The 27,783-nt window shown below is 46.1% G+C and overlaps 1 protein-coding gene and 1 long non-coding RNA gene across 2 annotated transcripts; one reads left to right on the top strand and one right to left on the bottom strand.

The window, feature by feature from the left end:
- Positions 1-725: 725 nt before the first annotated feature.
- LOC113612479 (uncharacterized) lies at positions 726-12,977 on the bottom strand. The gene is made up of 3 exons (XR_003429864.1): positions 12,967-12,977; positions 5,880-5,885; positions 726-840 (listed from the first exon to the last, which is right to left on the bottom strand). It is a non-coding gene; the product is annotated as an uncharacterized LOC113612479 (long non-coding RNA).
- A 2,474-nt stretch (positions 12,978-15,451) lies between these two features.
- On the top strand, positions 15,452-27,288 carry VGLL1 (vestigial like family member 1). Its single transcript, XM_027092460.1, has 2 exons — positions 15,452-15,653; positions 26,750-27,288. Exons 1-2 carry the CDS (start codon positions 15,452-15,454, stop codon positions 27,286-27,288), a joined length of 741 nt encoding a protein of 246 aa, XP_026948261.1.
- The last annotated feature ends 495 nt before the right edge of the window (positions 27,289-27,783 follow it).

Genomic DNA, 27,783 nt, shown 5'->3' with positions numbered 1-27,783 from the left:
TTCATTGTGTTTTAACCTTCACTTATTCCCTCTCTTCTTTTCTTTATGTACATCCGAGTTTCCTTTTTTATTTTTCTTTTTTAGCTTCATCATGCGGCACGTGGGAATCTTAGTTCCCCGACCAGGGATCGAACCTGTGCCTCCTGCAGTGGAAGCAGGGATTCTTAACCACTGGACCACCAGGGAAGTCTCAACATCTGAGTTTCTGACCTATACCATCTTCCTTTTCTCTAAAGAACTTTTAAGGGCTTCCCTGGTGGCACAGTGGTTAAGAATCTGCCTGCCAATGCAGGGGACACAGGTTCAAGCCCTGGTCTGGGAAGATCCCACATCCCGCGGAGCAAATAAGCCCATGAGCCACAACTACTGAAGCCTGCACGCCTAGAGCCCGTGCTCCACAACAAGAGAAGCCACTGCAATGAGAAGCCCTTGCACTGCAAGGAAGAGTAGCCCCTGCTCGCCGCAAGTAGAGAAAGCCTGCACACAGTAACGAAGACCCAATGCAGCCAAAAATAAATAAATAAATAAATAAATAGTTTAATAGTTTACAAAAAATAAAATAAAGAACTTCTTTTAACATTTCTTATAAGGCAGGTCTACTGGCAGCAATTCCTTCATATTTTTGTTTGTCTAAGAAGGTCTTTATTTGTCTTTCACTTTTGAAGGATAATTTCACAGGCTACAGAATTGTAGATTGGTAGACTTTTATTCTCAGCACGAAATATTTCACTCCACTCTCTTCTTGTTTGCATGGTTTCTGAGAAATCAGATATCATTCTTATCTTTGCTCCTACTCGTAGGTAAGGTGTTTTTTCCCTCCGGCTTCTCTCAGAATTTTTTCTTTATCTTAGATTTTTTGTCGTGTGCAACTGATATACCTAGGTGTAGTTTTGTTAGCATTTTTTCTGCTTGGTGTTGTCTGAGCTTTCTGGATCTGTGGGTTGGTGTCTGACATTAATTTGGGGACATTCTCAGTCATCATTGCTTCAAATAATTCCTTTCTTCTTCTGATAGTCCCATTACGTGTGTATTACACCTTTTGTAGTTGTCCCACAGTCCTTGGATATAGTTGGGTTTTTCCCCTGTCTTTTTCTTCTGTTTGCTTTTCAGCTTTAGAGGTTTCTACTGAGATGTCCTCAAGCTCAGAGGTTCTTTCCTCAGCTGTGTTCAGTCTATTAATAAGCCCACTAAAGGCATTCTTCATTTCTGTTACAGTGCTTTCGATCTCTAGCATTTCTTTTTTTTTTTTCTAGCATTTCTTTGTGGTTCTTTCTTAGAATTTCCATCTATCCGCACACTGTCTACTTTACCCATTTAGAGCCCTTAGCAACTTAGTCATAGCTGTTTTAAATTCCTGGTCTGATAATTCCAACATCCCTGCTGTATCTGGTTCCAATGGTTGCTCTGTTTCTTCAAATTGTGAGTTTTGATGTATTATTAATTATTATGTCAGTGTTTTACAGATGTCCTTTATCAAATTAAGGTAGTTCTTTTCCATTCTGAGTTTTCTGAAGTTTTTATTATGAATGTGTGTTGAAATTTATTAAATTTTTTTTCTCTATTGAGAGGCTCATTTAAAAAAAAAAAACAGAAATTGTGTGTTTTGTCTTTTAGTATGCCCTGAAATTTTTCCTTGAAATCTGGACATGATGTATGAGGTGAAAGGAACTCTGATAAATAGGACTTTAGTGGTATGCTGGTAAGGTGTTGGGGGAGGGGAGGCATTCTACAGTCCTATGATTAGGTCTCAGTCTTTTAGTGAGCCTATGCCTCTGGACTGTGAACCTCACAAGTGTTTCTCAGCTCTTTCTTCCCCCTTAGGTGGGACAGGATGGCTAGAGGGGGCTGGAGTTGAGTATTTCCCTTCCCTCAGGTCAGTTAGGCTCCGCTAAAAACCCCAGTAGGTTAGGCTCTGGTTAACTAGTCTCTCTTGGGGGTAGACCTTAAGAAAAACAGGGTGCTCCGGTGTATTTCAAAATGGTTCCTTTTCCCCTCCGCCTGTTGGAAGCACGAGGGGATTTTTCTCAGATATTTATTGTGAGAACCTGGTCGAGCTCCTGGAGGTAAAGCTCATAAAATGTGGACACTCATTGATGACTAGGTCCCCCTGGAGTATTTTATTTCTCAGACTTGTCTATACTGAGCCTCCAGCAATTTGTCGATTACAGTTCAGGTTTTCCTGCCTCAGCACCACTTCACTCAGGGGTTTCTGCTCTAGTAAATTGTAATTCAGTCAGTCTCTTCAATTTGGGAGCAGCGGTTTGCCCTGTGACCTCACTTTTCTTATGAATCTAAGAAGAGTTGTTGATTTTTTAGTTTGTTTAGCTTTTTACTTATTGTTAGGATGCAGTGGTGACTTCCACGCTTCTTACATGCCAGACCAGAACTAGAAGTATTTTTTTAAAGTGGGTGTATACACACACACACACACACGCACACACACATATCACTTGTATGCTGATGGGATGCTGCAGAGAAATGGATGTACAAGAGAGGAGAGGATACTTACAGGTCCAAACCCTTGAGTAAGCTATTTCAATTGGAGAGATGCAAACAAGTTGCCTTTGGCTGGGCAATTCAATTGATCAATGCAAATTGTAGGGCAGATAATAACATGTTTAGCCTTCCATTGTGACCAGCAGTTACCCACACCTCACTCCTCGAGGCCAAAACACAGTTTGCTCAATTGAGGGACTGGACTAGCTTTTAAGTGGCTTATGCAGAACTGTCAGCTTAAAAGTTGCCTACTGAACAGCAATGGAGACCAGGCATACCAGAGGTGAGCAGCTGCCCTGATCAACTCTGGAGCATGTGTGGACACACTCCCAGAAATACTATGGGGAGAAGGGAGCAGACCTGGAAAGGATTGGGGAGTCCTGCAAATGTGGGTGATCGAGGGAGCTAGTGTCATTTGGGCAGTGATGTAAATGTGACTTCATTTGTACCCAGAGACTGATGAGGCTCTGGTCAAGTACACTTAGCTTAGTGCTTCTTAAACTTTAGCATGAGAAACCTGAAAAACTAGTTAAAACGCTGGGCCTCATCCCCAGAGATTGTGATTCAGTAGGTCTGGGGTAGAGCCTGAGATTCTGCATTTCTAACAGGCTTCCCAGGTTCTGCTGGTGCTGCCGGTCTTGACAGAAGGCTGGCCTGGAAGCAGTGGGGCCATAAAGAAGCACTGATCCTGTCTCCATATGGCAGGGGGTAGTCAGGAAAATCTTCATAGGAAGAGTATGTGAGCTGCAAAGATGCGTAAGTGTCGGGCATGCCAATAACAGGAGAGGGAGGGCGCTTCTCATGGTGGTATCAGCTGAAACTAAATTGATCACGTGGTGATTGACGATGATTGTTAACTGTAATGAACACATCCGCTTTGCTGTGGGGCATTGCAAAGGAAACACTGATTTTAGATAATGCAGTCTTAATGGATGGGTTAGTTTTACTAAATAAATATGATAGGAAAAGATTTGGATAATACTTGGCTATTATTGGACTGTGAATTTAGATTACCGGAATCCTAATTCGTTAATAAAGGAGCAAAGGAGGAGGGACACGAGTGTGTTTCATTTCCTACCATAAACTATAATAAAATTTTAATAAATACTTTAGATAAATATCCCCTGGCCCCCCTCCCCCTGAGAATACCTTTGCTTATTTAATAGCTGCAGGCTCTACCCATCCAATAAAAAGAGAATTTTTTACTGTACCTCTCTGTAGATTGACATTCTTTAGTTTGGTTTAGTTTTGTTTTGGTTTTAAATTAAGCAAAGGCCAACAGCGTTATCAGTCTCTCTGGAGGTTTGCACAGATGAATAGTGTTCATGTTGAAACTTCACAGTTGACTTGTAGTTATCTCATTATAAATCAGAATGTTGTTTTTGTTAAATGCAAGTTGATCTTTTAAAATAAAATTCACCCTTTTATTTTTTAATTAATTTATTTATTACATATTTATTTATTTATTTAGGCTGTGACAGGTCTTAGTTGCAGCACTCAGGATCTTCGTTGCGGCACGTGGGATCTTTTAGTTGCCACATGCAGACTCTTAGTTTTGGCACGCATGCGGGATCTAGTTCCCCAACCAGGGATCAAACCCGGGCCCCCCTGCATTGGGAGCATGGAGTCTTACCCACTGGACCACCAGGGAAGTCTCCAAGTTGATTTTTAAATGTCTTCTAGTATTTCTTTAAAATAGATTCCATAAAGTAGTGGTGTGGATTATAAATCATGTATATATTTTAAACTTTGATTGATTCTGCCAAATTGCCCTATAGAAATGTTGAACTCACACCACCACTCACTGCAACGGTGTGTGAAACTGTGCAGTTTCCTCATATTTTTGTTAATACTAAGTGTTATTGACCTTTAAAGTGTTTGCCAATCTGATAGTTGAAAATGGTACTTCATTTTAATTTGTACTTCCCTAATAACTAAGGAAGAGAAGCTTCTGTTCATCACTTGACAGTTCTTCCTCTTGGATTTGCTTCTTCATATCCTTTGTCAAGTTTTCTATTGACTTGCTTGACTTTTCTTAAAGATTTGTAGAAGTTCTTTTTCTATTATTGATAGTAGTCATTTGTGATAAGTACTGCAAGCAGTTTATCTCAGTCTGCCCTTGGTCTTCGAACTTTACGTTGATTTTAGTCATGCAGAAGTTTTTTGTGTGTCAATTGGGAAATCTTTCCCTTTATGTCTCCTGAGCTTTGTGGCATGCTTAGAAAGACCTTCCCCATCTCAGTATGATACTTATTGTAATATATTTCCCATATATATGTTTCTATATATTCTTTTTTGTAGTTTAATAGTTTAATTTTTATGTTTCTATCTTTAACTCTTATGGTATTTACTTTTGCACAAAACATGAGAAACAATTGGAGTGAGGGGAATTCAGAGCTCAGTTTTCAACATATGATGTTTGTGGTGCCTATTAGGAGAGAGGGCTGGGCTGGAGATGTAACTTTGTGAGTCATCGTTACATGGAAGATATTTATGACTCTGAGGCTGGGATCATCAAATGAGAGATTATAGCATCAGAGGAGAGAGGCCAGAACTAACCAATCCCTGAGGTAACCCAAGGTTGAGAAGTTGAGCAAAGGAGATTGGGAAGAAAGAGGCAGCAAAGCCAGAGAAAAACAGGAGAGAGCGGTGCCACGGAGGCCCAGAGGAGGATGTTCGAAGAACAGAAGAAAGTGATCAACCCTGCTAAGCACCTCTAAGAGGTCGAGTAAGACAAGGACAGAGAGATGTCATTGGATTTAGTAACGTTGAGGTGATTGGTGACCTTGACAAGAGCAGATACGTTGGAGTGGTGAGAATGGACACCCTCCTGGACTGAGTTTAGGTGGGAAAGGAAAGGTAAGATGTAGAGATGATGACCAACCATGGACCACAAGTTCAAGAAGTGTTGCTGCGAAGGGGAAGAAAGGAATGGAAATGGAGGTGGTTGGGATAATGATGGAAATGATCCAGTAGAGATTGAGAAGTTGAAGCAGGAGAGAAAGGGGATAACTGAGCTTTAAGATATGCCTCTAAGTTAATTCATTTCCAAATGAATAGCCAATTGTCATGATACCATCAAATGATTCACCCACCTGTTTCCTACTGATTTGAAACCTATAAAAATATGAAATACTCATTTGTTGTCCATAGTCTGTCCTACTGATCTTCCATGACTTGGCTTCCAAGCTACTAAGACCATTTTCAAGTTATGCCCATTGCGATTGACCTGTTTTATTTCAACAATTGTTTCCCATTTGTAACTCTGCCTTATTCTCTGACCACTTCTTCTTAGCAGACTAATTTTGTTCTAGGGATGCAATATTCTCTCAGACATCTCTCAAGATATAAGGTAGAATTTTAAAAACATTTTCCACACTAACTTTTCCCTCAGGAGTCAGTTGTTTTCTTGTTCATCCTAGTGTTTCTCCGTTGTGCTGTTGATTTTCCTGAAATGTCTGGTGACAAGCCATTCATATGAAGGACTTGGCTACATTTTGGTAACCTGGTTGGAGTCCTCAGCAGTTGTGAATCACTATTCACCTGACAGGTTTTCTCTCGGAATGTGACAGAGCTGTGTGGGTGAATGGTTAGGATGTACCAACAGGAGGGTCCCCATTTATGAAGCATGGATGGGGAACAGGTGGCAGTCAGAGGTGGGGAAAGTGTCTTATTGGGTGTATCGTGGTTTAAAGGATTTAACTGCCGTGCCAACATGTCCTTTGTTTCCATATCCTTATGGTGGTCCCCAAATTACCTGGACACATCCCACTTCTCTCTCCAACCACAGAGTCGATGCTGGGCTCCCTTTCTGCGCACAGAAGGGCTTTATTTAGAAAGCTGCTCTCACTGGCTATGGCCAGGGCTGAACACTACAGCAAGACACTGTGCGCAGAGTTGGAGAATGGCCCAGCTGCTTTGGCAGACCTTTAACTTCTCTACTTTCTGTTCCATGACTCACTCTAGCTCCTAGCCTCTGTGAATTCTGAGTTTTTCTGGGGCTCTATTTGAAGGATTTATAATTATTTCTCAAATATCCTTCTCCTGTTTCTGTGTTAGCAGGATGTGAGTTCCACAGTATAATTTCTAGAAATATCCTATTGTTTCTGAAAGGTCACAGAACGGTGGTTTAGCGTACGGACTCTAGAGTCGGACTGCCTGGGTTGGACAAGCTCTTAACCTCTCTGTGGCTCTGTTTACTCGTTTTTTAAATTGGATAATAATAGCGCCTGCCTTGTAGAATTATTTAAGTGGTTTAATACATGTAAATTGTTTAGTGCAGTAGCTGGCCCACCGGAAGTGCTGAATAACTTATTAGCCATTATATTTATCTGGTCTGAAGGTGATACCTTTTCGGGCTTTCTAGCACTGCTCTGGATTTGTTTTCTTCTTATTTGTTTATTTCTTTGGGCATTTGGGAGGGAAGATGAGATTAAATACATTGCCTAGGTCCATCACCTTGAACCGGAAGTGAGCACTGCATTTGAAAACAATAAAAAGTAAACATTTCAGGTTGTTAATTTTCTACCATTTTGAATTTCACATTCTCTTGATTTACTTAGAATAAGCACAGCTGTAAGAAATCCTAAAAAAAAAAAAATCCTAGAGATCATCTAATAGCGCACTCTTCCTTTAAAAATGGGCAAAGAAATGAGAACTTCCCCAAGGCTGTGAATCTATTTAGGGGAAGATCCTATACAAAAGTCAGGATCTCTTGCCTCCTAGTCCAATTCTCCTCCCACTGAAAATAAGTAGATAAATATCTACCATAGGTACCAAGGTTATAAACTTTGTCTGTCTGGGACCATCCTATGCCCCTTTCCTCCTCTTACGACAAAACAGTCTCTCCTTGTATTTAAAGCCCATCTTTCTACCTGGACTTTGATCCCATCCTCTCCTCTTGCTTTCTCCAATGTTTTATATTATTAATACCTTCTTTTCGTAGTATATTCAGTTTCGTGCTCTGAACTGGATCCTTTCCATTGGCCTTTAATCATGTCGAAATCTATCCCTTCAAGAAAAACGAACAGTGAAGTCAGTCAACCACTCATACTCTCACTCCCAGATTCTGCTCAATCTTTCCACTCTCTTTCACCTCCAAACTCTTGCAAAGTCCTTCTCACATTGTCCGTACTTTCCTCTTCTCCCATCCCGCTGGAGTCTGCCTCTGGCCTCATCACTCCAGCAAACATCTCTCACTAAAGTCAATTATGACTTGCATGCTACTAAATCCAACAGAAATTTTTCAGGCATCAGATTCTCCCACTTCTCAGCAGCATTTGACCCAGGTGATGGGTTCCACCATCTTGAAACATGTTCTCCTTTGGGCTGTAGGGTCCTAATGTTTATCCTCCCTCCTTTGCCATTCTTTCTCAGTAATGTCTGCTGGCTCATTGCTTCCACCTGGCCGGTAAATGTTGCCGTTACACGAGCAGGTCTTTGTTCTTTTTTTCCCCCCGTATTTTTAGAGTGGTTCAGTTCTTTTTTATGTCTCACTCTCTACTGCCCCTGGGTGAGTTAGACCGTCTACATAACATGACCGTCTACATAACATCGGCTTCCAAGTTTATAGCTCCAACTGAGACCTCTCTCCCTACTGACTACTATCATCCCTTCTTAGATAGCTCAAAGATTCCTCAAAATCAACATGTTCAGACAGAAATCTTTATTTCCTCTCGTAAAGAAGACACACCTGCGATGTTTCATAGCTCAGTGAAAAGTGCTCTAATCAATTAAGTTATGCAACCCGCAAACCTAGGAGTTATCCTTGAGACCCCTCATTCCCTATATCCAATTCGGTATCAAATCTGTCGAGTTTATTTTCTAAATACTACATCTTGAGTCCGTCCACTTCTCTCTGCTTCCACCTCAACCCCCAGATGCAGCTACCATCATCTCTCCCCTAGACCACGCGAGCAGCCCTCCAACTGGTCTATTCACGGTCATGTGCTCCTTCATCCTTTCTCTATACTGCGGTCAGACAGAGGTTTTCAAAATGCATATCTGGGGATTTCCCTGGCAGTCTAGTCGTTAGGATTCTGCGCTCATACTGCCGAGGGTGCAGGTTCGATCCCTGGTTGAGGAACTAAGATTGTGCAAGCCGTGGGATATATAAAATACAAATAAAAAAGAAAACAAATGCATACCTGATTATATCACTTCCCACTCCCTCCCCTTCCCCACTCTCCTCAACACACATCTCCAAAAAACCTTTAAATAGCTTCCTCTTCTGCTGCTGCTTAGGAAAGAGACAAAATGCTTCAGTAGGGCCTGCAAAGCCCTTCTTGCTCTGGCCCCCTGCTTACCTTTCCAGCTCACCTTGCACCACGCTCTCTCCCACTGTCTCCATTCCTTTTCCCTATGACTCATATTTCCCAGGCCCCTCCCGCCATAGGGCTGCTGCACAGGCGGTTTCCTCCGCTTGGACCAGTCACCCCTCCCCTCTTTGCGTGGTTAACTCCTTCTCAGCCTCTCGGATCTCAGCTGGAGCATTTATTTGCACAAGGAAGACAACCCTACCTTTGCTGACGTAGTCAGGGTTCCTTATCACAGGCTCTCCTGCACCAGCTATTGATTCATTACCATTGTGGTTGTCTATTTGTGTCAATACGTGAATAATTTCTCTCCCTCCACTACTCATTCATTCACTCAACAAATATTTACTGAGCCCCTACCATATACCAGGCATGATTTTAGAAGGGACAACCAACTGTAAATAAATAAATATGCAATATGACGTCCAGAGATGAAAAGTGCTGTGAAGAAATAGGATGTGGGGTAAGAGGACAGAGAGTGGGAGACGCTGCTGACCTGGACAGGATGATGAAGGAAGGCTTCTCGGAAGAAGTGACTGAGCCCAGGTTTAAATGAAGGGGAGGGCAAGTCAGGAGGGTGTCAGGGGGGTGAGCATCCCGGGGAGAGAAAACAGTCAGTGTGAAGACGACAGGGTGTTTAACTTGTTCAAGGACCTGTCAGGAGTGAGTGGGGCTGGAGTGGAGCGAAGGGGACGGCGGTAAGAGATGAGGACAGACAGCAAAGGGGAGGGGGGCGGGTCACGGGCCAGGAACAAACACCACTGGAAGATTTTCAACAAGGAGTGACAGGATTTGATGCGTGTCCTCAAACGATCACTCTGGCTGTCTTGGGGTGAAGGATTAGAAAGGGCGAAGGGTGGAAGTACTGAGTCAGTTAGGAGGCTGTGGACCAGGGGGGAAATGATGGGGGTTTGGACGAGGGTGAGCAAGGTGGAGGTGGCGAGAAAGGATGGAAACCATCAACAGGTTTCCTTCTCACTTAGAGGAAAAGCCCACAGCCTAAGCGTGGCGGGAGAGGCTGTCTGTGCTGTGGTCCCATCTCTCCTCCCTCCGCCTCTCCAGATGCACTGGCCACCTCGTTCTTCTGTGAACAAGCCAGGTGTGAACCTGCCTTTTGTATTAGATGTTCCCTCAGATATCAGGAAAGCAGGTAACAACATGGTTTTCCCCCCCGGGGTTCTGATCAAACGTCACCTTATCAGAAAATTCTTTCCTGACCGCCTTGGATAAATGAGACACTTCCTATTCCCTGTCTCTGCTTCGTTTTCCTGATTAATTTCTCCTTGTACTTACTGCCATCTGACAAGTCCACATAACGTACAAACATAGAACGTGTGTATATTTATTCCAGGAAGGCAGGGATTCGGTCTGTTTTGTTCACTATGGAACAGAACTCCCAGAATAATGCCTGGTATAGAGTAGGTGTTTAATAAATATCTGTTAAATTAATATGATTGAAACAGAGAATAGGAGAAGCAAAGGACGTCTCCAGACTTTGGGGTCTGAATGATGGTGCCACTTACTGAGGTACTATTGAAGATTTTTCAGGATGAGGGCTGGGACTCCTTTGCTCCAAACCTGCAGCTGGAGTCCTGAACTGCTCCATCTCTTGCCAGTTTGGAGAAGTCCTCAATCCCTCTGGGCCCCTGGAAGCCTGAGAAAGTCCAGAATCCTAGGGGGTTGGGCTCCCCTTCTCTTCCCAAGGGGAGAGAGGAAGAAACTAGAGACCAGCCAAACTTCCTGTCTGTTCCAGAGACTGAAAGTCACATCACTTGGATCCCAGCCCCACCACTGAGGCTTCAGACATTACTACTCTGTGTGTGGTTTCCGGGCAAACAATTGGCCGCCCACTTTAAGAGACAATATCGCTAAGTGCTTTTTTTTTAATGCAAAAAGAAAGAAATAAAAAAAAAAGAACTACCTATTTTCCTCATTCCTGCAGGTGCCCAACCCGATTGACTTGTTGGAGTACATTTTCTGCATTCTTAATAGATAGCTAGCAGGAAATGCCTCGTTTAGGCTCTGCTAGAAGGGTAGAAAGTAGCAAGGGGAGGGCACAAGATCGCCAGGCCCTGCTCGGGCCAGCACTGAGCTGCTCGAAAACGGGCCAGGCGGCTCCGGCCATAAAAAGGTACGTTTGCCCGGCCATAGCATCTTCCTGTGTCTCCGCCGATGGTCGAGAATTAAGGTAAGAGGTGGGGACTTTGGGGGAGACAGGAGGGATGGAAATTCAACTGGGAAGGAATCGGGGCTGGGGGTGGGGTGGTGGTGGAGGGCATCACATGCTCTGTTCAGTGAGATACAGTCCGGTCCCTTTGGGGTTTTTGTTCCAGGTGATCACCTCTTTGATTTCCCATCCCACCGCCGGGGTGCTGGGTACCATTTCGCAGAAGGGTGGTAAGCACGTCAAGGTAGGCAGCCTGGTAGAAGTCAGGTCAAACCGTTCCTCTTGGATTCCATGTTAAAATATTTGTGCAGAAGACCGGGCAGTATTTTAATGCCTGCTTGGTGTCTTGATATTTTGTGCGTTGGGGAAACTGCAAGTTACAGTGGGCTTTTGTAGTTCTGCTGTTCGAACGGCACAGCTGACAAAGCTTGGACAAGGCCGAGGGTTTTGTCAGCAAGAGACTTTCGCTACAAAGCCAGGCGTCGATACAGAAACATCTTGGCTAGGAAAGTCCCACCCTTTCTTCTGCCTCGTTGACCTCCCATTAGTTCCAGCTTTGCGGCCCCCCTTCTAAGTCAGACCCACCCCACCAATTCACTCCCGAATAAAGACGAGAGCCCTCAAGGAGGCTTCGTGTGGGGATGAAAGAATTAAATCAGATAACAGTTCTCAGAATCTGAATCGCCCGCAAATACAGATCCTCGCCCCTGAGCTCTGAGTACAGTCCGGAGAACTGCTTATCAGCTGGGTCCAGAGACGTAACCCAGGGCTTTCCTTTCGAGTATGTGTCATGTGTTTGGTGAGGAAAAGAGAGGGGCACGGGCAGGTCTCGGGGTTTATTCAGGATCAGAGTTGTGTAAGGTCTGAGCCCCCCGGGTGAGGGCGCTGAGACGGTGCTCTGACCTGCTCTATCGCTACGGAGCTAGCCTGTGGTCTCTTACCACGGGGGCTGGGAGTGTGCTTCACCGCCCTGATGTCCCAAGAGTCCGGCCGGCTCTTTTCGTGGCTTCAGGGAGACTTAGCAAAGAGAGGTGGCAGGCTGGGTCAAGCCTGAGCTAGAGAAGTGGCCACTGACGAGAGGGTAAGAGGGCAAAACCCACAAAGGCGCCAAGCGACCCTTGCCGGTACAGGCTTCCAGAAGATGTGTGCGAGAGCGCACGGGCCGCCTGCCTGCACGCCCGACGGGGAGCCAGAGAGCTGGGTTAGGGTCCTGGTGCGAGTCCCGTGGAGGGGAACGGACGGTTAGCCCCACCAGGTAGTTAGAAAGGGATGGGGAGAAAAGGCCAGACACTGAAGTCAGGGAGACCTGAGTTCAAACCCCAGCTTTGCCACCACCGAGCTGCGTGGCCTGGGCCCTCGATTTCCCTTCTCGAAGCCTGAATTTGCTCATCTATAAAATGGGGACAAGAATACCTCCTTGAAGGTTGTAAAGATTGGAGAAAGTATATCTGTAGCTTCCGACACAGGGTAGGTCTAATGTAAACTGCCGCTTTAGAAGAAGGGCTGCGTCCACATTTATCATTACTTCGTCATTCACAACACTGTCGCTTTATTTATTTGATTTGCTATTTTTTGAAATATATTTGACGTATAACTTCTGTAGATTTAAGGTGTACAACATGCTAATGTGATAAATTTATATGTTGTCATATGATCGCCGTCGGAGCCATTAATTAGCACCTCTATCATGATGCATAATGATCCTTTCTTGTTAGTGGTTGAAATAATTAAGTTCAGTCTCTTAGAAAGTTTGATGATTATAATACAATATCGTTGTCTACTTTCACTGCACTGCGCAGTAGAGCTCTAGGACTTACTCACTACTCGTGGCATGTTTGTTTCCTTAAACAACATTGGTCCTGCCCCCCATCCCCGGGAACGACCATTTTATTCTCTATTTTTACAAGTTTGCCTCTTGAAAATTTCACATATAAGTGAGATCATACAGTACTTGTCTTTGACTTACCGTGTAACGGGCCCAAGGATTACACCTTTGCTTTATTTCTATGAGTCCAAGTATCTGACGATAATATGTGCTTTTTCACTGAGGAATAATTTGCCTTCAGTGAAATGCACAGATCTTAAGTGCACAATTTGATGAGTTTTGACAAATGTCTACAACCACGTGTAACCTTCACCCTCTTCAGGATGTAAGACATTCCCAACACTCCTACGACTTCCCTCTCACCCCTTTCCAAGCCCCACCCCGCAGGCGACCGTTGTTCTTTTATTACCATAGATTATTTGTGCCTGTTTCGTGTAAGTGGAATCATACAATATGTGGTCTTTTGTGTCTGGCTTTTTTCACTCAGCTTAATGTTTTAGTGATTCATCCATGCTGTTGGGTGGATTGGTAGTCTGTGCCTTTTTCTGGCTGACGAACATTCCATTGTATGAAAGTGTCACAGCTAGTTTATTTATTCTCCTGGTGATGGACACTTGTGTTGTTTCCACTTTTTGGCTATTATAAATAAAGCCACTGAGAACATGTAGAAGTCTTTGCGCAGATATCTGTTTTCATTTCTCTTGGTTACATGTGCCTAGAAGTGGGATTGCTGGGTCATATGGTTAAGTGTACGTTTAACTTTAGAAGAAACCGCCAGTTTTTCAAAGTGGTTGTTCTCGTGTGTTTTGAAATAAGGATACAGTGGATTCAGTTTTCAGGTAGTACCTGTGATGCTTACTTAGCATGGTTGTCACCCGGGGGAAACAGATTGACGTGCTCCATCAGAGGCTTCTGGAGACTAGAGAATCCAGCCGTGACTGAGGCTAGGATTCCGAAAGGAGAACTTTTAAGTAAGGGTCCTCTGCTCTCTGCCGGATTCCCTCGTAATGTTTCATCATAATCTGTTGGCACTTCTGGCGGGACCATAAAAGAACAGGCTGCAGAATTCATACACCCCAACCTCTTCATTTTACCCTAGAGGAATCTGAAGCCCAGAGAGGCTCTGTGATTTCCCCCAAAGGCACACATCCAGCCAAGGGCAAGCCCAGGTCCTCTGACCTGTGACCGGTGTGACTTCCTTGCTTTGTGCTTTTACTGCCCGAAATGGCATTTCACCACTCAGCCCATTGTTTACTAAGTGTTAGGTGCGAGAGATAAAGAAATGAATAAGAAATGGTCCCCATCCTCGAGGATCTCAGAGACTAGAGAGGGAGGAGAGCTATTAAACTCTAGTCATTTGCATTATATGCATCAGAATAGATTCAAGGTGTCTTTAGCCAGAGCACGGGGCAAGTCGGATTGGATGGCCAGAGGTGACGAAGCACCCAGACTGGTTACTTCCTGGTGAAGGAAGGCCACGGCCTGTCTCCAGTGCCCACTGTGTGCCGGTCCCCGCCTGGGTGCAAAAGGACAGCCTCTGCCCTCAAGGAGCTCACAGGTAGAATCCAATGATGGAGGCCAAGTTTAAGGCAATTTAGCCAACGGCTGTTGAGCATTTGTTCAATATTAAGCTAGGCATCAGGCACCGTTCTAGGCGCAGAGGAAGCGTGGTGAACAGAGCGCTTTTCCCCAATGTCGCCACAAAATATTAGTGTGAAAAGTGTTCTCTGCATTTGCTTCAGCGTATATCTGTCTGGGAGTTCCCTGGTGGCCTAGTGGTTAGGATTCCGGGCTTTCACTGCCGTGGCCCGGGGTTCAATCCTTGACTGGGGAACTGAGATCCTGTAAGCCATGCGGCGCGACCAAAAAAAAAAAGAAAAAAAAGAATATGGGATTCAGAGTCAATTGGACCTGGATTTAAAGCTCTGACATTTTCTAAATGACTCTGGGCAGAGTATATCTGTCTGGAGGCCTCAGAACTGGTGTTGTTTGTAATTGCTAGTTTCTAAGATGGGGTGGGGGTGGGTGCAGGACCCCATCGAACACAGATTATGGCTTCAGAGGGGAGGGAGAATTTGATGTGTTTGATGCTCCTGCGTGGAAGTCGCCAAGGTGGAAGGCAGTGCTTATTAGGGAACCTGAAATTGTCAGTACCCACTGGACTGCTTAGCCAAGCTCTACTGGGATACTCAGTGCCCTTGTTCAGGGGGATCTGCACGTGCTTTTCGCGGGAGGCAGACACTTCCCCAGAAGGCAAGTTACTCCACTCTTTGTTCTCAGTGTCCCCTCCCTCCCCCTCCTCCCTCCCTCCCTCCCTCTTTCTTTTCTTTTCTTTTTTCTTTCTTTCTCTCTCTCTCTCCCTCCCTCCCTCCCTCTCTTTCTTTTTCATTTCCTGATGCTCTTCTAATCATGCTCCCAGACAATCTTTTTCATTTGTAAGAGAGTCGCTTCAGGACTTGGTAGAGCTCTGTCTTGTTTCCTGGACTCAGCAGCTGCGCAGCTACCCAGGGCCCCAGTGAGAAAGCCCGAACCTTAGGAGCAAACTGCTCGCCCTCAAGGACGCTGCTTCTCCAAACTACAGCCAAGCCGCTTGGAAAAAGAGTACCAGTGACATTTTGCGTTTGCTCCGCAGCTCTCCCCTGTGTCACGATGGAAGAAGTGAGGAAGACCGCCGTCCAGATGCAGAGTCCTATCAAGACTGAATGGAATTCCCGCTGTGTCCTTTTCACCTATTTCCAAGGGGACATCAGCAGCGTAGTGGACGAACACTTCTCCAGAGCTCTGGGCAATGTCAAGAGCCCCCAGGGACTCAGCCCTTCCAGCCAGAGCGGAGATGTGATCCTGAGGAATGGTGAGCATGTCGGGAGAGTGGGGCTGGAATTACCTATCGGGCTATCACGGAAAGACCAGTTCTGATGCCCTCAATGCTGTTAGACGTGTGTATATTTCCTGAAGGCACGTCACACTGTCTAGTGAGAAGCCACACCCTTTTCTCAGAAGTTTCACATGAAAATGGACACTGTTTAGGGAATTTCCTGATGGTCCAGTGGTAACGACTCTGTGCTTCTACTGCAGGGGACACGGGTTCCATCCCTCGTCGGGGAACTAAGATCCCCACGAGCCGTGTGGCACGGCCAAAAAACAAAAAGGACACTGTTTAATCAAATTGATATACCTATTCCCTTATGTCCTCAATTGTGTTAAGTGCTGAGCTCACTACTCAGTATACAGTAAGAGCGCCACAGCTGTTCATTATTAGCACCATTATCTGTACTATTATTATTATTATTACTACTACTTTTGTCTGACAGGTCAGGAACACCAAAGGACTTGTGATAAGAGCATGCGTGTCCCCCGCGTGTACACCCAGCCTCCTCTCAATTAATAGTGGGTGCTCTAGGGAGCAGGGCCAGGGCCAGAGGGAGGCAAATGAACTGTCTGGCGGCATCCCTCTCCCCACCCTTAACAGCATCAGGGGTGTCTATTGCACAAGCTCTTGGGTCATTTTTTTTTTAATAATAAGCATTCTTTCTTTTCAAAACACATTTCAAGACAGCTGTGTCAAAAGGCGCCGCGCTCACGTGCTGAATGCCTCCAAGTGGGACCTCTGCTTTCAGACGCCAACACCCTGGCTGGCCAGACTCTTTCAGTCTGGGCAGGGAGTGGGTGTATTAGCTGATATAGCTTTTCAGAATTTGCTTCTCTCCCAGAAATAACTTTTCCAGTCAGGTGACGTGATTTCCTCAGAGACTCTTGGGACTTCAGGAAACATGTGGAAGGGGGTGTAGCAGCAGCAGATCCTAAAGGAAACACTGGGCACCAGGGGCTGGGTGGACAGCGGGGAGGTGTGCTGTCTAACGGTGTGCTGAGCGCTTTAGAGCAGCGGCAGGAATGGCTGCTCTTGAGTCGTTTGGGGAATTGACATGCGGTAAGTGGGATTCACAGGATCTAACTGGCTCCTGGGAAGGGTCAAAACCGCAGGCTCTTCATGCCTAGACAAGTCTGCTCACTTTGGGTATTTGACTCTGGGTTAGTTCTGAACACTTTGGCTTGGATATATTACAATCCCTTCTTTGTCAGCGCCAGCAGTTCATAGTCCCTCACTTCTATCCTGCTCGCCTTGTAAACCCAACCTGAGATAAAACCAACTCTTGTCTTATTGTCACATCTCTTCGCTTCATTTTGCAGCAAGACTTATAACTGGTGTCCGTGGACTCTCCGTCCTCTTCCTCTCCTCTCCTGTTCTCTTGAATCCACTCCACTCTGTTTTTCATCCTCAACACTCCTTGAAACCACTCTTATCCAGGCTAGCCGGGGACCTCCACTTTCCAAAGCCAAATGTTCCTTCTCTGTCCTCATCTTAGCTGAGCCATCGTCAGCAACGTTTGCTGCAGTCGACTGCTCTCTCTTGTAAATACCTCCTTCACTTGGATTCCATGTCACACCCTCATGCTTTTCCTCCTGGCTTCCTGGTTACCCTCCTTCTGTCTCCTTTGCTGGATGTCCTCTCCTCTTCAACGCTTCAACTCCTAAACATTTGAGAGCCCCAGAACTCCGATCTCAGACAATTTCTCTCTCTACACTCACTCCCTAGGGGATCTCTTCCAGTCTCTTGGTGTTAAATACCATCTATATAAATACCGCCTGTGTGCTGGTCAATCCCAAATGCGTATCTCTAGCCCAGACTGGATTTCAGACCTATCTACACAGCTGTCTACTTGATACCTTCATTTCACAGAACTAATAGGAATCTCAAACCAAACAGGTCCCAAGCTGAACTCTTAGTTTCCCCGTCACCCTGCTCCGTCCATAAGTGGCAGCTGCATCCTTCCAATTAATTGGAGTCATATTTAACTGCTCTCTTTATCTTATATCCCACATCCAATCCTTCGAACAATTCTGTAAGTTCTACCTTCAAAATATATCCGAGCTCTGACCACATGTCCTCACCTCCACTGCTGTCCCCTTGGTCTGCGAAGCCGTCTCCACACCCCCGCCCCGGAATTTTTTTTTTTTTTTATGGTACGCGGGCCTCTCACTGTTGTGCCTCTCCCGTTGCGGAGCACAGGCTCCGGACGCGCAGGCTCAGCGGCCATGGCTCACGGGCCCAGCCGCTCCGCGGCACGTGGGATCTTCCCGGACCGGGGCACGAACCCGTGTCCCCTGCATCGGCAGGCGGACTCTCAACCACTGCGCCACTAGGGAAGCCCCCCCGGAATTTTGCAGCAGCCTCCTCACCAGTCTCCCTGCTGCTGCCCTTGCCCCACTTCAGTCTATACCATTAAATTGAAAGTCGTACCATATGATTTTTCTGTTTGAAATCCTCCACTAGCTTCTCGTCTCACTTGGAATCAAATCCAAGGTCTTTAATGGGGACCTCCCCGGCCTGGGCCCCTGTCATCTTTCTGCTCTCATATCTTACCACTTCCCACCTCCCTCACTCCAGTGTAGCCTCCTTTCTCTTTGTAGAACTTGACAAGTACAGTCCTGCCTCAGGCCCTTTGCACTTCCTCTCCCCTATTCCCGAAATGCTCTTTCCCCAGATAACGGCATGACTTCCCCTTTCTTCATTCAAGTCTCCATTGGAATGTCATCTTTTCAGACAGGCCTTCCCTGAACAATCTATTTAAAAAATAGAAGTCCCCACCCTGTCACTCTCTGTCTTACCCTGTTTTATTTCTCTTAGCATTTGTCACCATGTGGCATATTATATATTTATGTGTTTCTTAGCTCTTCCTACCCCCTAGACTCTGAATTCTGTGGCAGCAGGGACTCAACCTGTTAACTGATGTTTTCCAAGTACCCAGCCTAATGTCTGACACCTGGAAGGTGCTCAATAAATATTTCGTGAATGAATGAAATTGTGATTTGTAGAGCTCTTTTTTAAAAAAAAAATTTATTTATTTATTTATGGCTGCATCAGGTCTTCGTTGCGGTGCATGGGCTTCTCATGGCGGTGGCTTCTCTTGTTGTGGAGCACGGGCTGTAGGTGCGTGGGCTTCAGTAGTTGTGGCACAGGGGCTCAGTAGTTGTGGCTCGCGGACTCTCAGCGCAGACTCAGTAGTTGTGGCACGCGGGCTTAGTTGCTCCATGGCATGTGGGATCTTCCCGGACCAGGACTCGAACTTGTGTCCCATGCATTGGCAGGCGGATTCTTAACCACTGTGCCACCAGGGAAGCCCCCTGAAGTTGTGACTTGGATCACAAGGTGTTGATTCTGTCAATTATGGAGTCACTGTAGAGAGAGATTCATTTGGTGTATGGCTTTAGAACCAGGCAGCCTGAGGCGGGGCCTGCTTCACCATTGATCAGCCATGTGATCTCAGGGCACAGCACTTCATCTTTCTGGGCCTCCGTTCCCTCATCTGTAAAGCTGAGTATTATTGAACTAGAGAAGAGGTGAGATAACGCATGTCAAAGGGCACATAGTAAATGCCATGTAGGTGGTAGTTACTTTTGCGGTGGTGGTGTGAAGGCTTGACGCATGTTTCTGAATGGCTACAGTGGGTACGAGGGCCCACCTTCAAAACATCAGGATCAAAGCGGCAGGCCCCTCCCGTCAGCCCCCAAGTTGTCCAGGTGCTTCTGCTGAGTGGCTGCTGCCCTGTTTCTTATGCCTTCTGACTTTGCTCTGTATTCTGTGAAGCCCCTGCCCGCCAAGGGAACTTGGACATGGCCTTATATCTTGCCCAAGCCAGCCTTCCCAGGCCAAACAGAGAGGCGGCTTTCTTCTCCACCTACCTTCTGGGTTGCTGCATTTTCCGTGAGAGTCTCACAGATCCCGGGACTGTGAAGATGTGTCTCCCTCGCAGCGCGTGGTAGGGGCTAGGCCAATGTTCATTCGTCTAGCTGCTTGAACTGAAATGAAGGAGAAAGTCCGTCTTCCTGAAGGCCTCTCTTATCGCAGTTAGGAGTCAAGTTTCTCATAAGCTCTGCTGCCTCCGGGGAGGGTCCCCTGAAAGAAGGCGGGTCCCCAGTTGTTCTCACTGGAAGTGTTACATGAGATGCACGTAGCTTCGAAGATAGTGGGAAATTCATTACTGACCCTTAGCATCCTCTCAGCCTCTTCAGGCCAGTCCCAGGCTGCCTGGCCCTACAGAGGCCTCAGCTAAGCCACACGGAGAACAGGCTTCCATTCACGGGCTCCCATGGCGGGCTCACCCACATTCTAAGGGTGCTCTGTCAGGCCAAACACGTAAAGCCCAAACACTGAGGCCCGTATGGCTAGGAAATGCCGTTGAACTTCCTGGCTGCTTTTCTCAAATCAAAGTTACTCTTTTATTTACTTAGGTATAATTTATACTGGCTCTCCTTGTAGAAAAGAAAACACAAGCTGAAAGTATCTTTGAATTATCTCCCTTTTAGAAGGATGTTGGGGATTTTAGAGTAGGTAACTCGAGAAGCTTCAGAAGTTACTATTTCTGGGGTCACGGTTCTGGTACACTACCACCCTGTATTCTTCCTATCCCAGCCTCGAGCCCAGCCCTAGGCCTGGCAACATGCTCAAGGGCTGCTGAGAAGAAGGTATACGTACAGCCTGAGCCCTCAGAGGTCTTTTATAGCCAGTCTCCTTCTCTTGCCCCCTCCAGAATCCAGTCGGGGTGGGGAAGAAATGCTGGGTTTCTTCCTTCCTTCCTTCCTTCCTTCCTTCCTTCCTTTCTTTCTTTTTTATTTAAAAAAAATTTTTTAAATTGAAGTATAGTTGATTTACAATGTTGTATTAGTTTGAGGTGTTTAGCAAAGTGATTCAGTTATACATATATATGGATCTATTCTTTTTCAGATTCTTTTCCCTTATAGATTCTTACAAGATATTGAATATAGTTCATAGAGTTCCCTGTGCTATACAGTGGGACCTTGTTTTTTATCTGTTTTATATATGGAAGTGTGTATCTGTTAATCCCAAACTCCTAATTTATCCCTCCCCCCTTTTCCCCTCTGGTAACCATAAGTTTGTTTTCTAAGTCTGTGAGTCTGTTTCTGTTTTGTAAATAAGTTCATTTGTATCATTTTTTAGATTCTACATATAAGTGATAGCATATGAAAGTTGTCTTTCTCTGACTTACTTCATTTAGTATTATAATCTCTAGGTCCATCCATGTTGCTGCAAATGGCATTATTTCGTTCTTTTTTATGGCTGAGTAATATTCCATTTGTGTGTGTGTGTGTGTGTGTGTGTGTGTGTGTGTGTGTGTGTGTGTATCTCATCTTCTTTATCCATTTCTCTGTCCATGCACATTTAGGTTGCTTCCGTGTCTTGGGTTTCTGTTTTAGTGTGAATATCTACATGAGGTATAGTCATGCTAGTTGTTTATGGCCCCTGTGAACCCTGATTACTTCGTGTCTTCCTTCCCAATGAGGGAGAGGACTCTGCACTAACTTACAGGGAGCCACACTGGGTGCCAGGTGCTGTGCTGTAACTGCATTCACTTCAGTCCTTTAAATCCACTACAACTGATAAGGGTCAAAGCTGGGTAAACAGAATCTATGGTGTTAGGAGACAGGAGAGGGCTTACATTTGGAGGGGTTTAGTGATGGGAAAGGGGGCTGAGGAAGGCTTCTGGAGTGACCGTCATATTCTGTTCCTTGATCTGGGTACTCATCACCCAGTTTGTGAAAAATTTTTACCCCCAGCTGCACACTTATACTTGTGCATTTTCCTACATGCGTGCTGTACTTCACAAAGCCACTTTACAATGGGTATTAATAGCTTCACTTTACAGAGGAGGAAACTGCATCCCAGAGAGGGTAAGTGATGGGATGGGTCACACAGCCCAGTGAGTGATAGAGATTGAAGCCCAGGTCAGTCAGACTCCAGAATCAGTCTCTTGACTATTCCACTGTGGTGCCTTTGTAGACCCTGACGACACCCCAGCCAGAGAGTTCATGCCTATTAGGACTCTCACTAATAATGTTTATAATGACTAATATTTATTGAGCACTTCCTGTGTGCCAGACCCTTTGCTAGGGGCTGTCACGTGAATTATCTTACTGAATCTTCAGACCAACCTATTGGTTAATTCTCACCATGCCCATTTTCCCGGTAAGAAAACTGAGGCTCAGAGAGGCAAATGACTTGTCCAAGATTCCACAGCTAGTAAGGGGCAGCTGTTCACAGCCAGATCATTTGTTTCCAGATACTGAGCTCTTAGCTACTTTCAAAATACTAGTACACTTTCTATGTTTAATCTCCTATTTTCAGTTGGGAAAGGGAACCTGGATAATCAGCAAAAGACTAGGTAACCCAGGCAGGAGGCCATGAAGGAGGGGGTGGGACTGAATAGGACCCACCCCCCCGAACTGGGTGCCCTGGAACAGGACTGTCCTCCATAAGCTGTCTCTGCCTCTGGTGTTATTTCAGCCGTCGGCTAATACAAAGAATATCCTCTTTGTTTCTGGGATGAATGAATCAGGCAGGTCAAAGTTGGGACGTTCGTGGGGCAAGATATGTGTGTGTGTTCAGAGGGATCTTGGCTTCAACTTCATCATAAAACAGCATTTATATTAAAGGTGGAGATGGGACAAAGAAGGAGGAAAAGATGGGTGGAAGGTAATCGGGCAATTATTTCACAGCTGTGACAGGTTCACTGAGTCAAGTGGGTTCATAAATTTTTACTTAACTAAATTTTTCTAATCACAAAAATAATGTGTCAAGTTTTGAAACTTTAGAAAACACAGAAGCATTCAGGACACAAAACCACATGTGCATCTATGTGCACATACTAAGTTTTACAAACTAACATCATTTTGCACATCATGGCTTGTAACTTGGTCTTTTAACCGACAATAAGCCGTATGTATCTTTATTGCCATTACATGTTCTACTACAACATCATTTTATGGCTCAAGAGTATCCTTTTTATAGATGTACCAGATCTATTAAAATTTTCAGACATTTAGATTGTTGCCAGTCTTTCACTATATGTAAATATCACATCGAATATCCTTGTAGCTCAATTTTTGCAGGCATCATTGCTTATATTCTTAAAATAAATGGCTGTAAGTAGAATGACTGCATCAGAGTCCACTCAAATTTTAGGGTTTCGATAGCTACTGACAAATTGCTCCCAGAAATGTTATGCCCATCTGCCCCCCGTCCGGCCACGGGAGTGTGTGAAAGTGCAGGCTCGCTGCATTCTTGCAGTTATGGGAGACAGAACCAGTGAATGAAGTCTGAGGCTGAGAATCAGCCAGCTCTATACCTGCTAGCTACGTGTGGCCTTAGGCGAGTTCGCTTAACCACTATTTTCTCATCTGGGTTCCTGTGAAGCTCACGGGAGATGCATCCAGAATGCTAGATAAATAGCCTGGCCCATAGTAAGTGCTCAATAAATAAAAGCTCTTCTAGACATACAGTTGTTCCTGCCCACCTCTGATGGATTATTTCTGGGAATGTACACACCAAGCCAAGGCTTCTGAAATCTCTCTCATAGCCAATACCTACTCCATCCTCCACGTCAGCCCCGAAGCGCTGCGGCTGCCACTGCTTCCCAGACGCCTTGGCTTTGTCCTTTCCTGCCCTCCCTTCTGTGCTGACTGAGGGCAAGGAGGCTCCTCAGGCCTCATGCATTACCAATTTGCTTTTTCCTGGTTGATTCTGTGGAGTGTTGCAGACCAGGGGAGAAACCCGTGAATGTGAGCCTACACTGCGTTTCTAAACCACAGCAACAGCTCTCACTTCTTGAGTGCCTGCTAGGTCCCGGGCACCATGCCAAACGCTTTACATGTATTGTCCCCTTCCATCTCACGACAGCCCCAAGAGGCTCCGAGACGGGAGGGGACATGCTCGGTGTCACACATATAGGAGGTGGCAGAGCTGGGATTGGACTCCCAGCCTGTCTGGCCTCAAAGTCTGTGCTCTTAGACCCTCTGCGTGCTGCTCTCGTCCACAGAGAAGGATTTAGTGGGGACAGTGTGTGTGTGTGTGTGTGTGCGCCAGTATGCCTGTGCACGTGTGAGGGCACACACGTGGGTGTGCCTTCATTACAGTAACGTTTAGTCAGGGCCCACTCTGTGCCAGGCACTGTGCAAGTTCCTGAGTATGTGATGGTGAACAAAAGAGAAGGGATCTCAGTCCTCTTAGAGCTTACTGGCTAGTGGGGAGGACCAATAGTGAGGGAAGGAGGGCAGGAGGGAATGGAATCACAGGTTAGGCTTATGCCACGGAGCGGTAAGCAGGGCATAGTCAGAGAGTAGCAGGCTAACACCCTGGACATTGGCAGCTCAGGGAGAGCCTCTCTGAGGGGGTGACATTGAAGTTGGTGTGTCCAGAAACTAGTCTGGAATGGGAGACGGGACCACCACGCAAGGATAGAGTGGAGGGAGGGTCCTCTGGGGTGGAAGCAAACTCTGATGCCTGGAGGTGCTTTGTAGAAGGTTCTGGGGTTCTCAGCAGTGTCTATGGGTGGCATGGGTGGTGCCTCTGGGTTTGCTTAGGACGCCAGAGAACAGCTAGCTATTTTCACCCTAAAAGGGCAGGGTGGGAAATGGAGACTTGCGCTCTCTGAACAGGACCTGGTCTTAGGACCAGAGGCCTCAAGAATGCTAGAGGCATGGATGGGACTAAGAGGCTGGGGCTACATGTTCAGAGTTGGAGTAGAGGGGATGGAAGCCTTTTGTATTCCTACTGAAAGAAAAATCCAGCCTGGGAGGGAGGGGGAGGGGCAAAATAGGAGAAAGGGATTAAGAGGTACAAGCTACTAGGCACAAAATACATAAGCTACAAGGATGTAATGTACAGCTCAGGGACTATAGGCGATATTTTATAGTAACTTTGTATGGAGTATAATCTCTAAATACACCTGAAACTAAAATAATATTGTAAGCCAATTATACTTTAATTTAAAAAAAAGACTAAAGCAGCATCCACTTCAAGACATCACAAGATAGGAGGTGGTTAACATTTCACAAACACTGCCTAGTATCACCTTGAAGGAAAAGAAAAAGAATGAGAAAAATCCAGCCTTCCCTAAGTGTCCGCAAAGAGCTCCTTGCCCGCTCTCCGTTCATTAGTGTAGGTTGGGGTTTGAGAAGGCAGCAGAGTCTTCCCTAGGGCTCCCTCATCTCCCAAGTAGCTAAGAGGGGGATCTTGGGTAAGGAAGTGTCACCAGGGCCACTTCTAGCGGTGGCAACCGGGAGCCACTCCAGCGGTCCCCAGGATAGATGGCCGTGGTTGTTGGAAGCTCTTTGCCCAAGCAACCTGGGAAAGAGGCCCACCAAAATCTAGGGTCTCTGCTCCACGGGACACCGCACCCAAGCCTGCTCTGGCCAGGTGCTTTCCCCAGGCCACCCAAGGCCCACCATTGGGTTGCTGTGAATTCAGGATTGGGCCACATACTCCAGCCAAACTGTGCTCTGGTGCACTCAGTGACCAAGTGTGACCTTGGCCAGAGGCGCGCCACCCACTCCCCTTAACGTTTCACTCAGAGAATTCTGGAAGGGAAGCAGTTCTTAAAAATTTTCAAAACACGCTGGGGCCTTGCCTTCCACTTTTCAAGTGTTCAAAACCTAGGTCCTGTGCATGAGATCTGTGAAGCCAGTTCAGATGGAAACTGCCCAGTTATCAGAGGCCACGCATTGTTTCTCATTTGTGCTTCGGACATGTTCTGTGCCCTCATTCAATACGAAGCACAAACAGTGATTAGCCTAAGTCAGCTTAATCACTCTGTTTGTGCTACACAGCGCCCTGAATTGCTACTAGCCCGCAGATAACAGTTTTCAAAAGTAACATCCATCCCCAGGAACAAATCTTCATATGCTTCCTTGCCCTTGGCTTCATTAAAAGTAGCCACCCATCGCCCATCTCTCGTGAACGCTGGGAAAAGTTGGGCAGAGTATCTGTGCCGTGTAGGTTAGGGCTTGTTTTGCTGTGGTGGTGGGTGGGACACTCCAGTATCACTGGGCTGACCTCTCAGACAAAATCCAGGCAAATTGAACATTCAGGGGCACTGGGACAGGTGCAGGAGGAGGGGGAGGGGGCCTGACAGCCACACCCACACGCCCTCTGCATTATCTTGGATAGATAAGAACCTCCAGGCTTTAAGCCCCATCTGCCAGTTCGCTCTCTCCCTCCGCCCCTCCTCCTGAGTGGGTGTTGAGAATGGGGAAAATGCCCGTCCATGTCATGGGCTGCCCGAGACTCTTGGAGAACTCTGATTCAGCAGCTGTTAGAGGCGCAATTTGAACAGTGTCTCTGAGACCAAAGGAGACTCCATCCCCACTAGCTTGTCCACAAGAACTTTGCAAGAAGAAACTGAGTTGCTGCTTGACCTTGAGCATTTCGCTTTCGCAGGAAGAGGTTCAAGCCACCACTTCCCTGCCCATCACTGATCCCTCCAGCTCAGATCCCTACTTGGCTAAGCTGCTTGGCTAACTTGGTCCAGTCTGTTAACATCCCCATGCCCCAGACCTCTCTTGAAAGTGGGGTTTCAATCCCTAGAGTTGGGTGATGTAAGCAAGTATTAAACCCTTTGTAAAGTTCTGTGGAGTCCTCCTATTCGGTGTGTTCCAAGCACCAGCTATAAAATAAAGCCAAACAACGGCAACAAACAAACACCAATCACCTTTAACCAAGTAATTCTACTTCTAGAAAAGTTTCCTTGAGGGGCTAGTTGGACAAGGGATGTACTGCCTTATGATGGGATACCTGCAGCCATTTAAAAATCTGGTGTTGGCTCTGCTCTTTGCTCTGGGAGGATGTTTGCGATATTTTAATAATGCAAAAGCGACCTTGAAAACAATATGTGATGTGAAAACAATGCATACATGAATAGAAACAAATCTTAGGAAGAAGTACACCTAAAGGTAGACAATGGCAGTCTCTAGATACTATGCTTAGAGTGATTTTTTTTACAATTAAAAAATAGTATATATTAACCAGAAATAAATTAAGCTAATTCCATTTTGAAAACAATACATAAAACTGTCTTCTAAATCTTTCCTTCCCAGATAGTGGCATGCCTCCAAATCAGTGGCGTTTCTCTTCTCAGTGGACAAAGCCACAGCCGGAAGTATCTTTTGCAAATGGTGCCGCCAGCTGCAGCTTGAGTGGATCTGGTCCCATGGCTGTGGATCAGTATCCAGTGTCCCTGACCGGGAGCCCTTCCATTCAGCCTGGCGAGCCGAGGCATTTCTCCTCCCTCGCCAGCTCCAGCTTCCCAGAGCTTGGCTACCCTCATGCCTTTTCCACTGGGCACTCGGTTCCAGAGACCCAGCCTGATGGGAAGTATGAGCCCCTCCTAAGTCTCCTCCAGCCAGAGAGATGCCTAACCCATCCTCAGGAATCTGCCTCGTGGGAGGATGGCAACTCTGCCCAGACGGCCGGAAGCATGGGATTGCTCTTCAACCTGCCTTCCGGCTCAGCCCACAGTAAGGAAATGCCTCCAGATGCTTGGAGGATTGCCTCTGATTGGTTGTGGTTGAGAGTGAGTTGGCGTGAGATGGGATGTGAGGACGACTTGCTGCCACTCCAGCTACAGGGCTTCTGAGGGATAGAATGTTTTGCTTAAGTTCCATTTGTCTTCACTAGGCTGCGTCGATAGTCACCGTTTAACGACTAAAGGGTTGCATAGATAGCCAGACAGATGCACTTGGCTCAGAGTATTCACCCTGGTCTGCTGACTTGGACTTACCCTAGAAAAATGGGCTGCTGCCTAAAATCTTAGGGTCCTGCACTCACCTCACTGTGAGCTGCCGAATAATCCATTTGTAAGACAGAACTCAGGGACATACCTACAGGCTCAAAACTCTATCCTCCAAACAGGTTGGCAACTTGCAATAATGCCAGACCCCTAGGCAAGAACAGGGGCCATCTATACCATCCATCTGCTCCACACATTAAAATTCAAAGTGACTGGAGGCAGCCCCCTTGCTGCCTGGAGAGCGTCACGGTGCCTGACTGTCTGGGGCTTCTGCTCCCAGACCCACACCCCTCCACAAACGAAAGCATCCTTAAGGCTCATTCACCATTTCATTTACTCACT

This window comes from Aethalodelphis obliquidens, unplaced genomic scaffold (genome assembly GCF_003676395.1).
Source record: "Aethalodelphis obliquidens isolate GAN/ISIS:26980383/991018 unplaced genomic scaffold, ASM367639v1 scaffold78, whole genome shotgun sequence".
Lineage (NCBI taxonomy): Eukaryota > Metazoa > Chordata > Mammalia > Artiodactyla > Delphinidae > Aethalodelphis > Aethalodelphis obliquidens.
Note: the sequence above shows the minus strand (reverse complement) of the source record. Positions and strands in the feature narration are given on the sequence as shown.

What these genes read in the sequence shown, in the direction of transcription:
- VGLL1 (XM_027092460.1), top strand. Translation starts at nt 15,452, where the DNA reads ATGGAAGAAGTGAGGAAGACCGCCGTCCAGATGCAGAGTCCTATCAAG. An exon ending in AGATGTGATCCTGAGGAATG is followed by an intron (nt 15,654 to 26,749) that starts GTGAGCATGTCG and finishes TTTCCTTCCCAG; the next exon opens with ATAGTGGCATGCCTCCAAAT.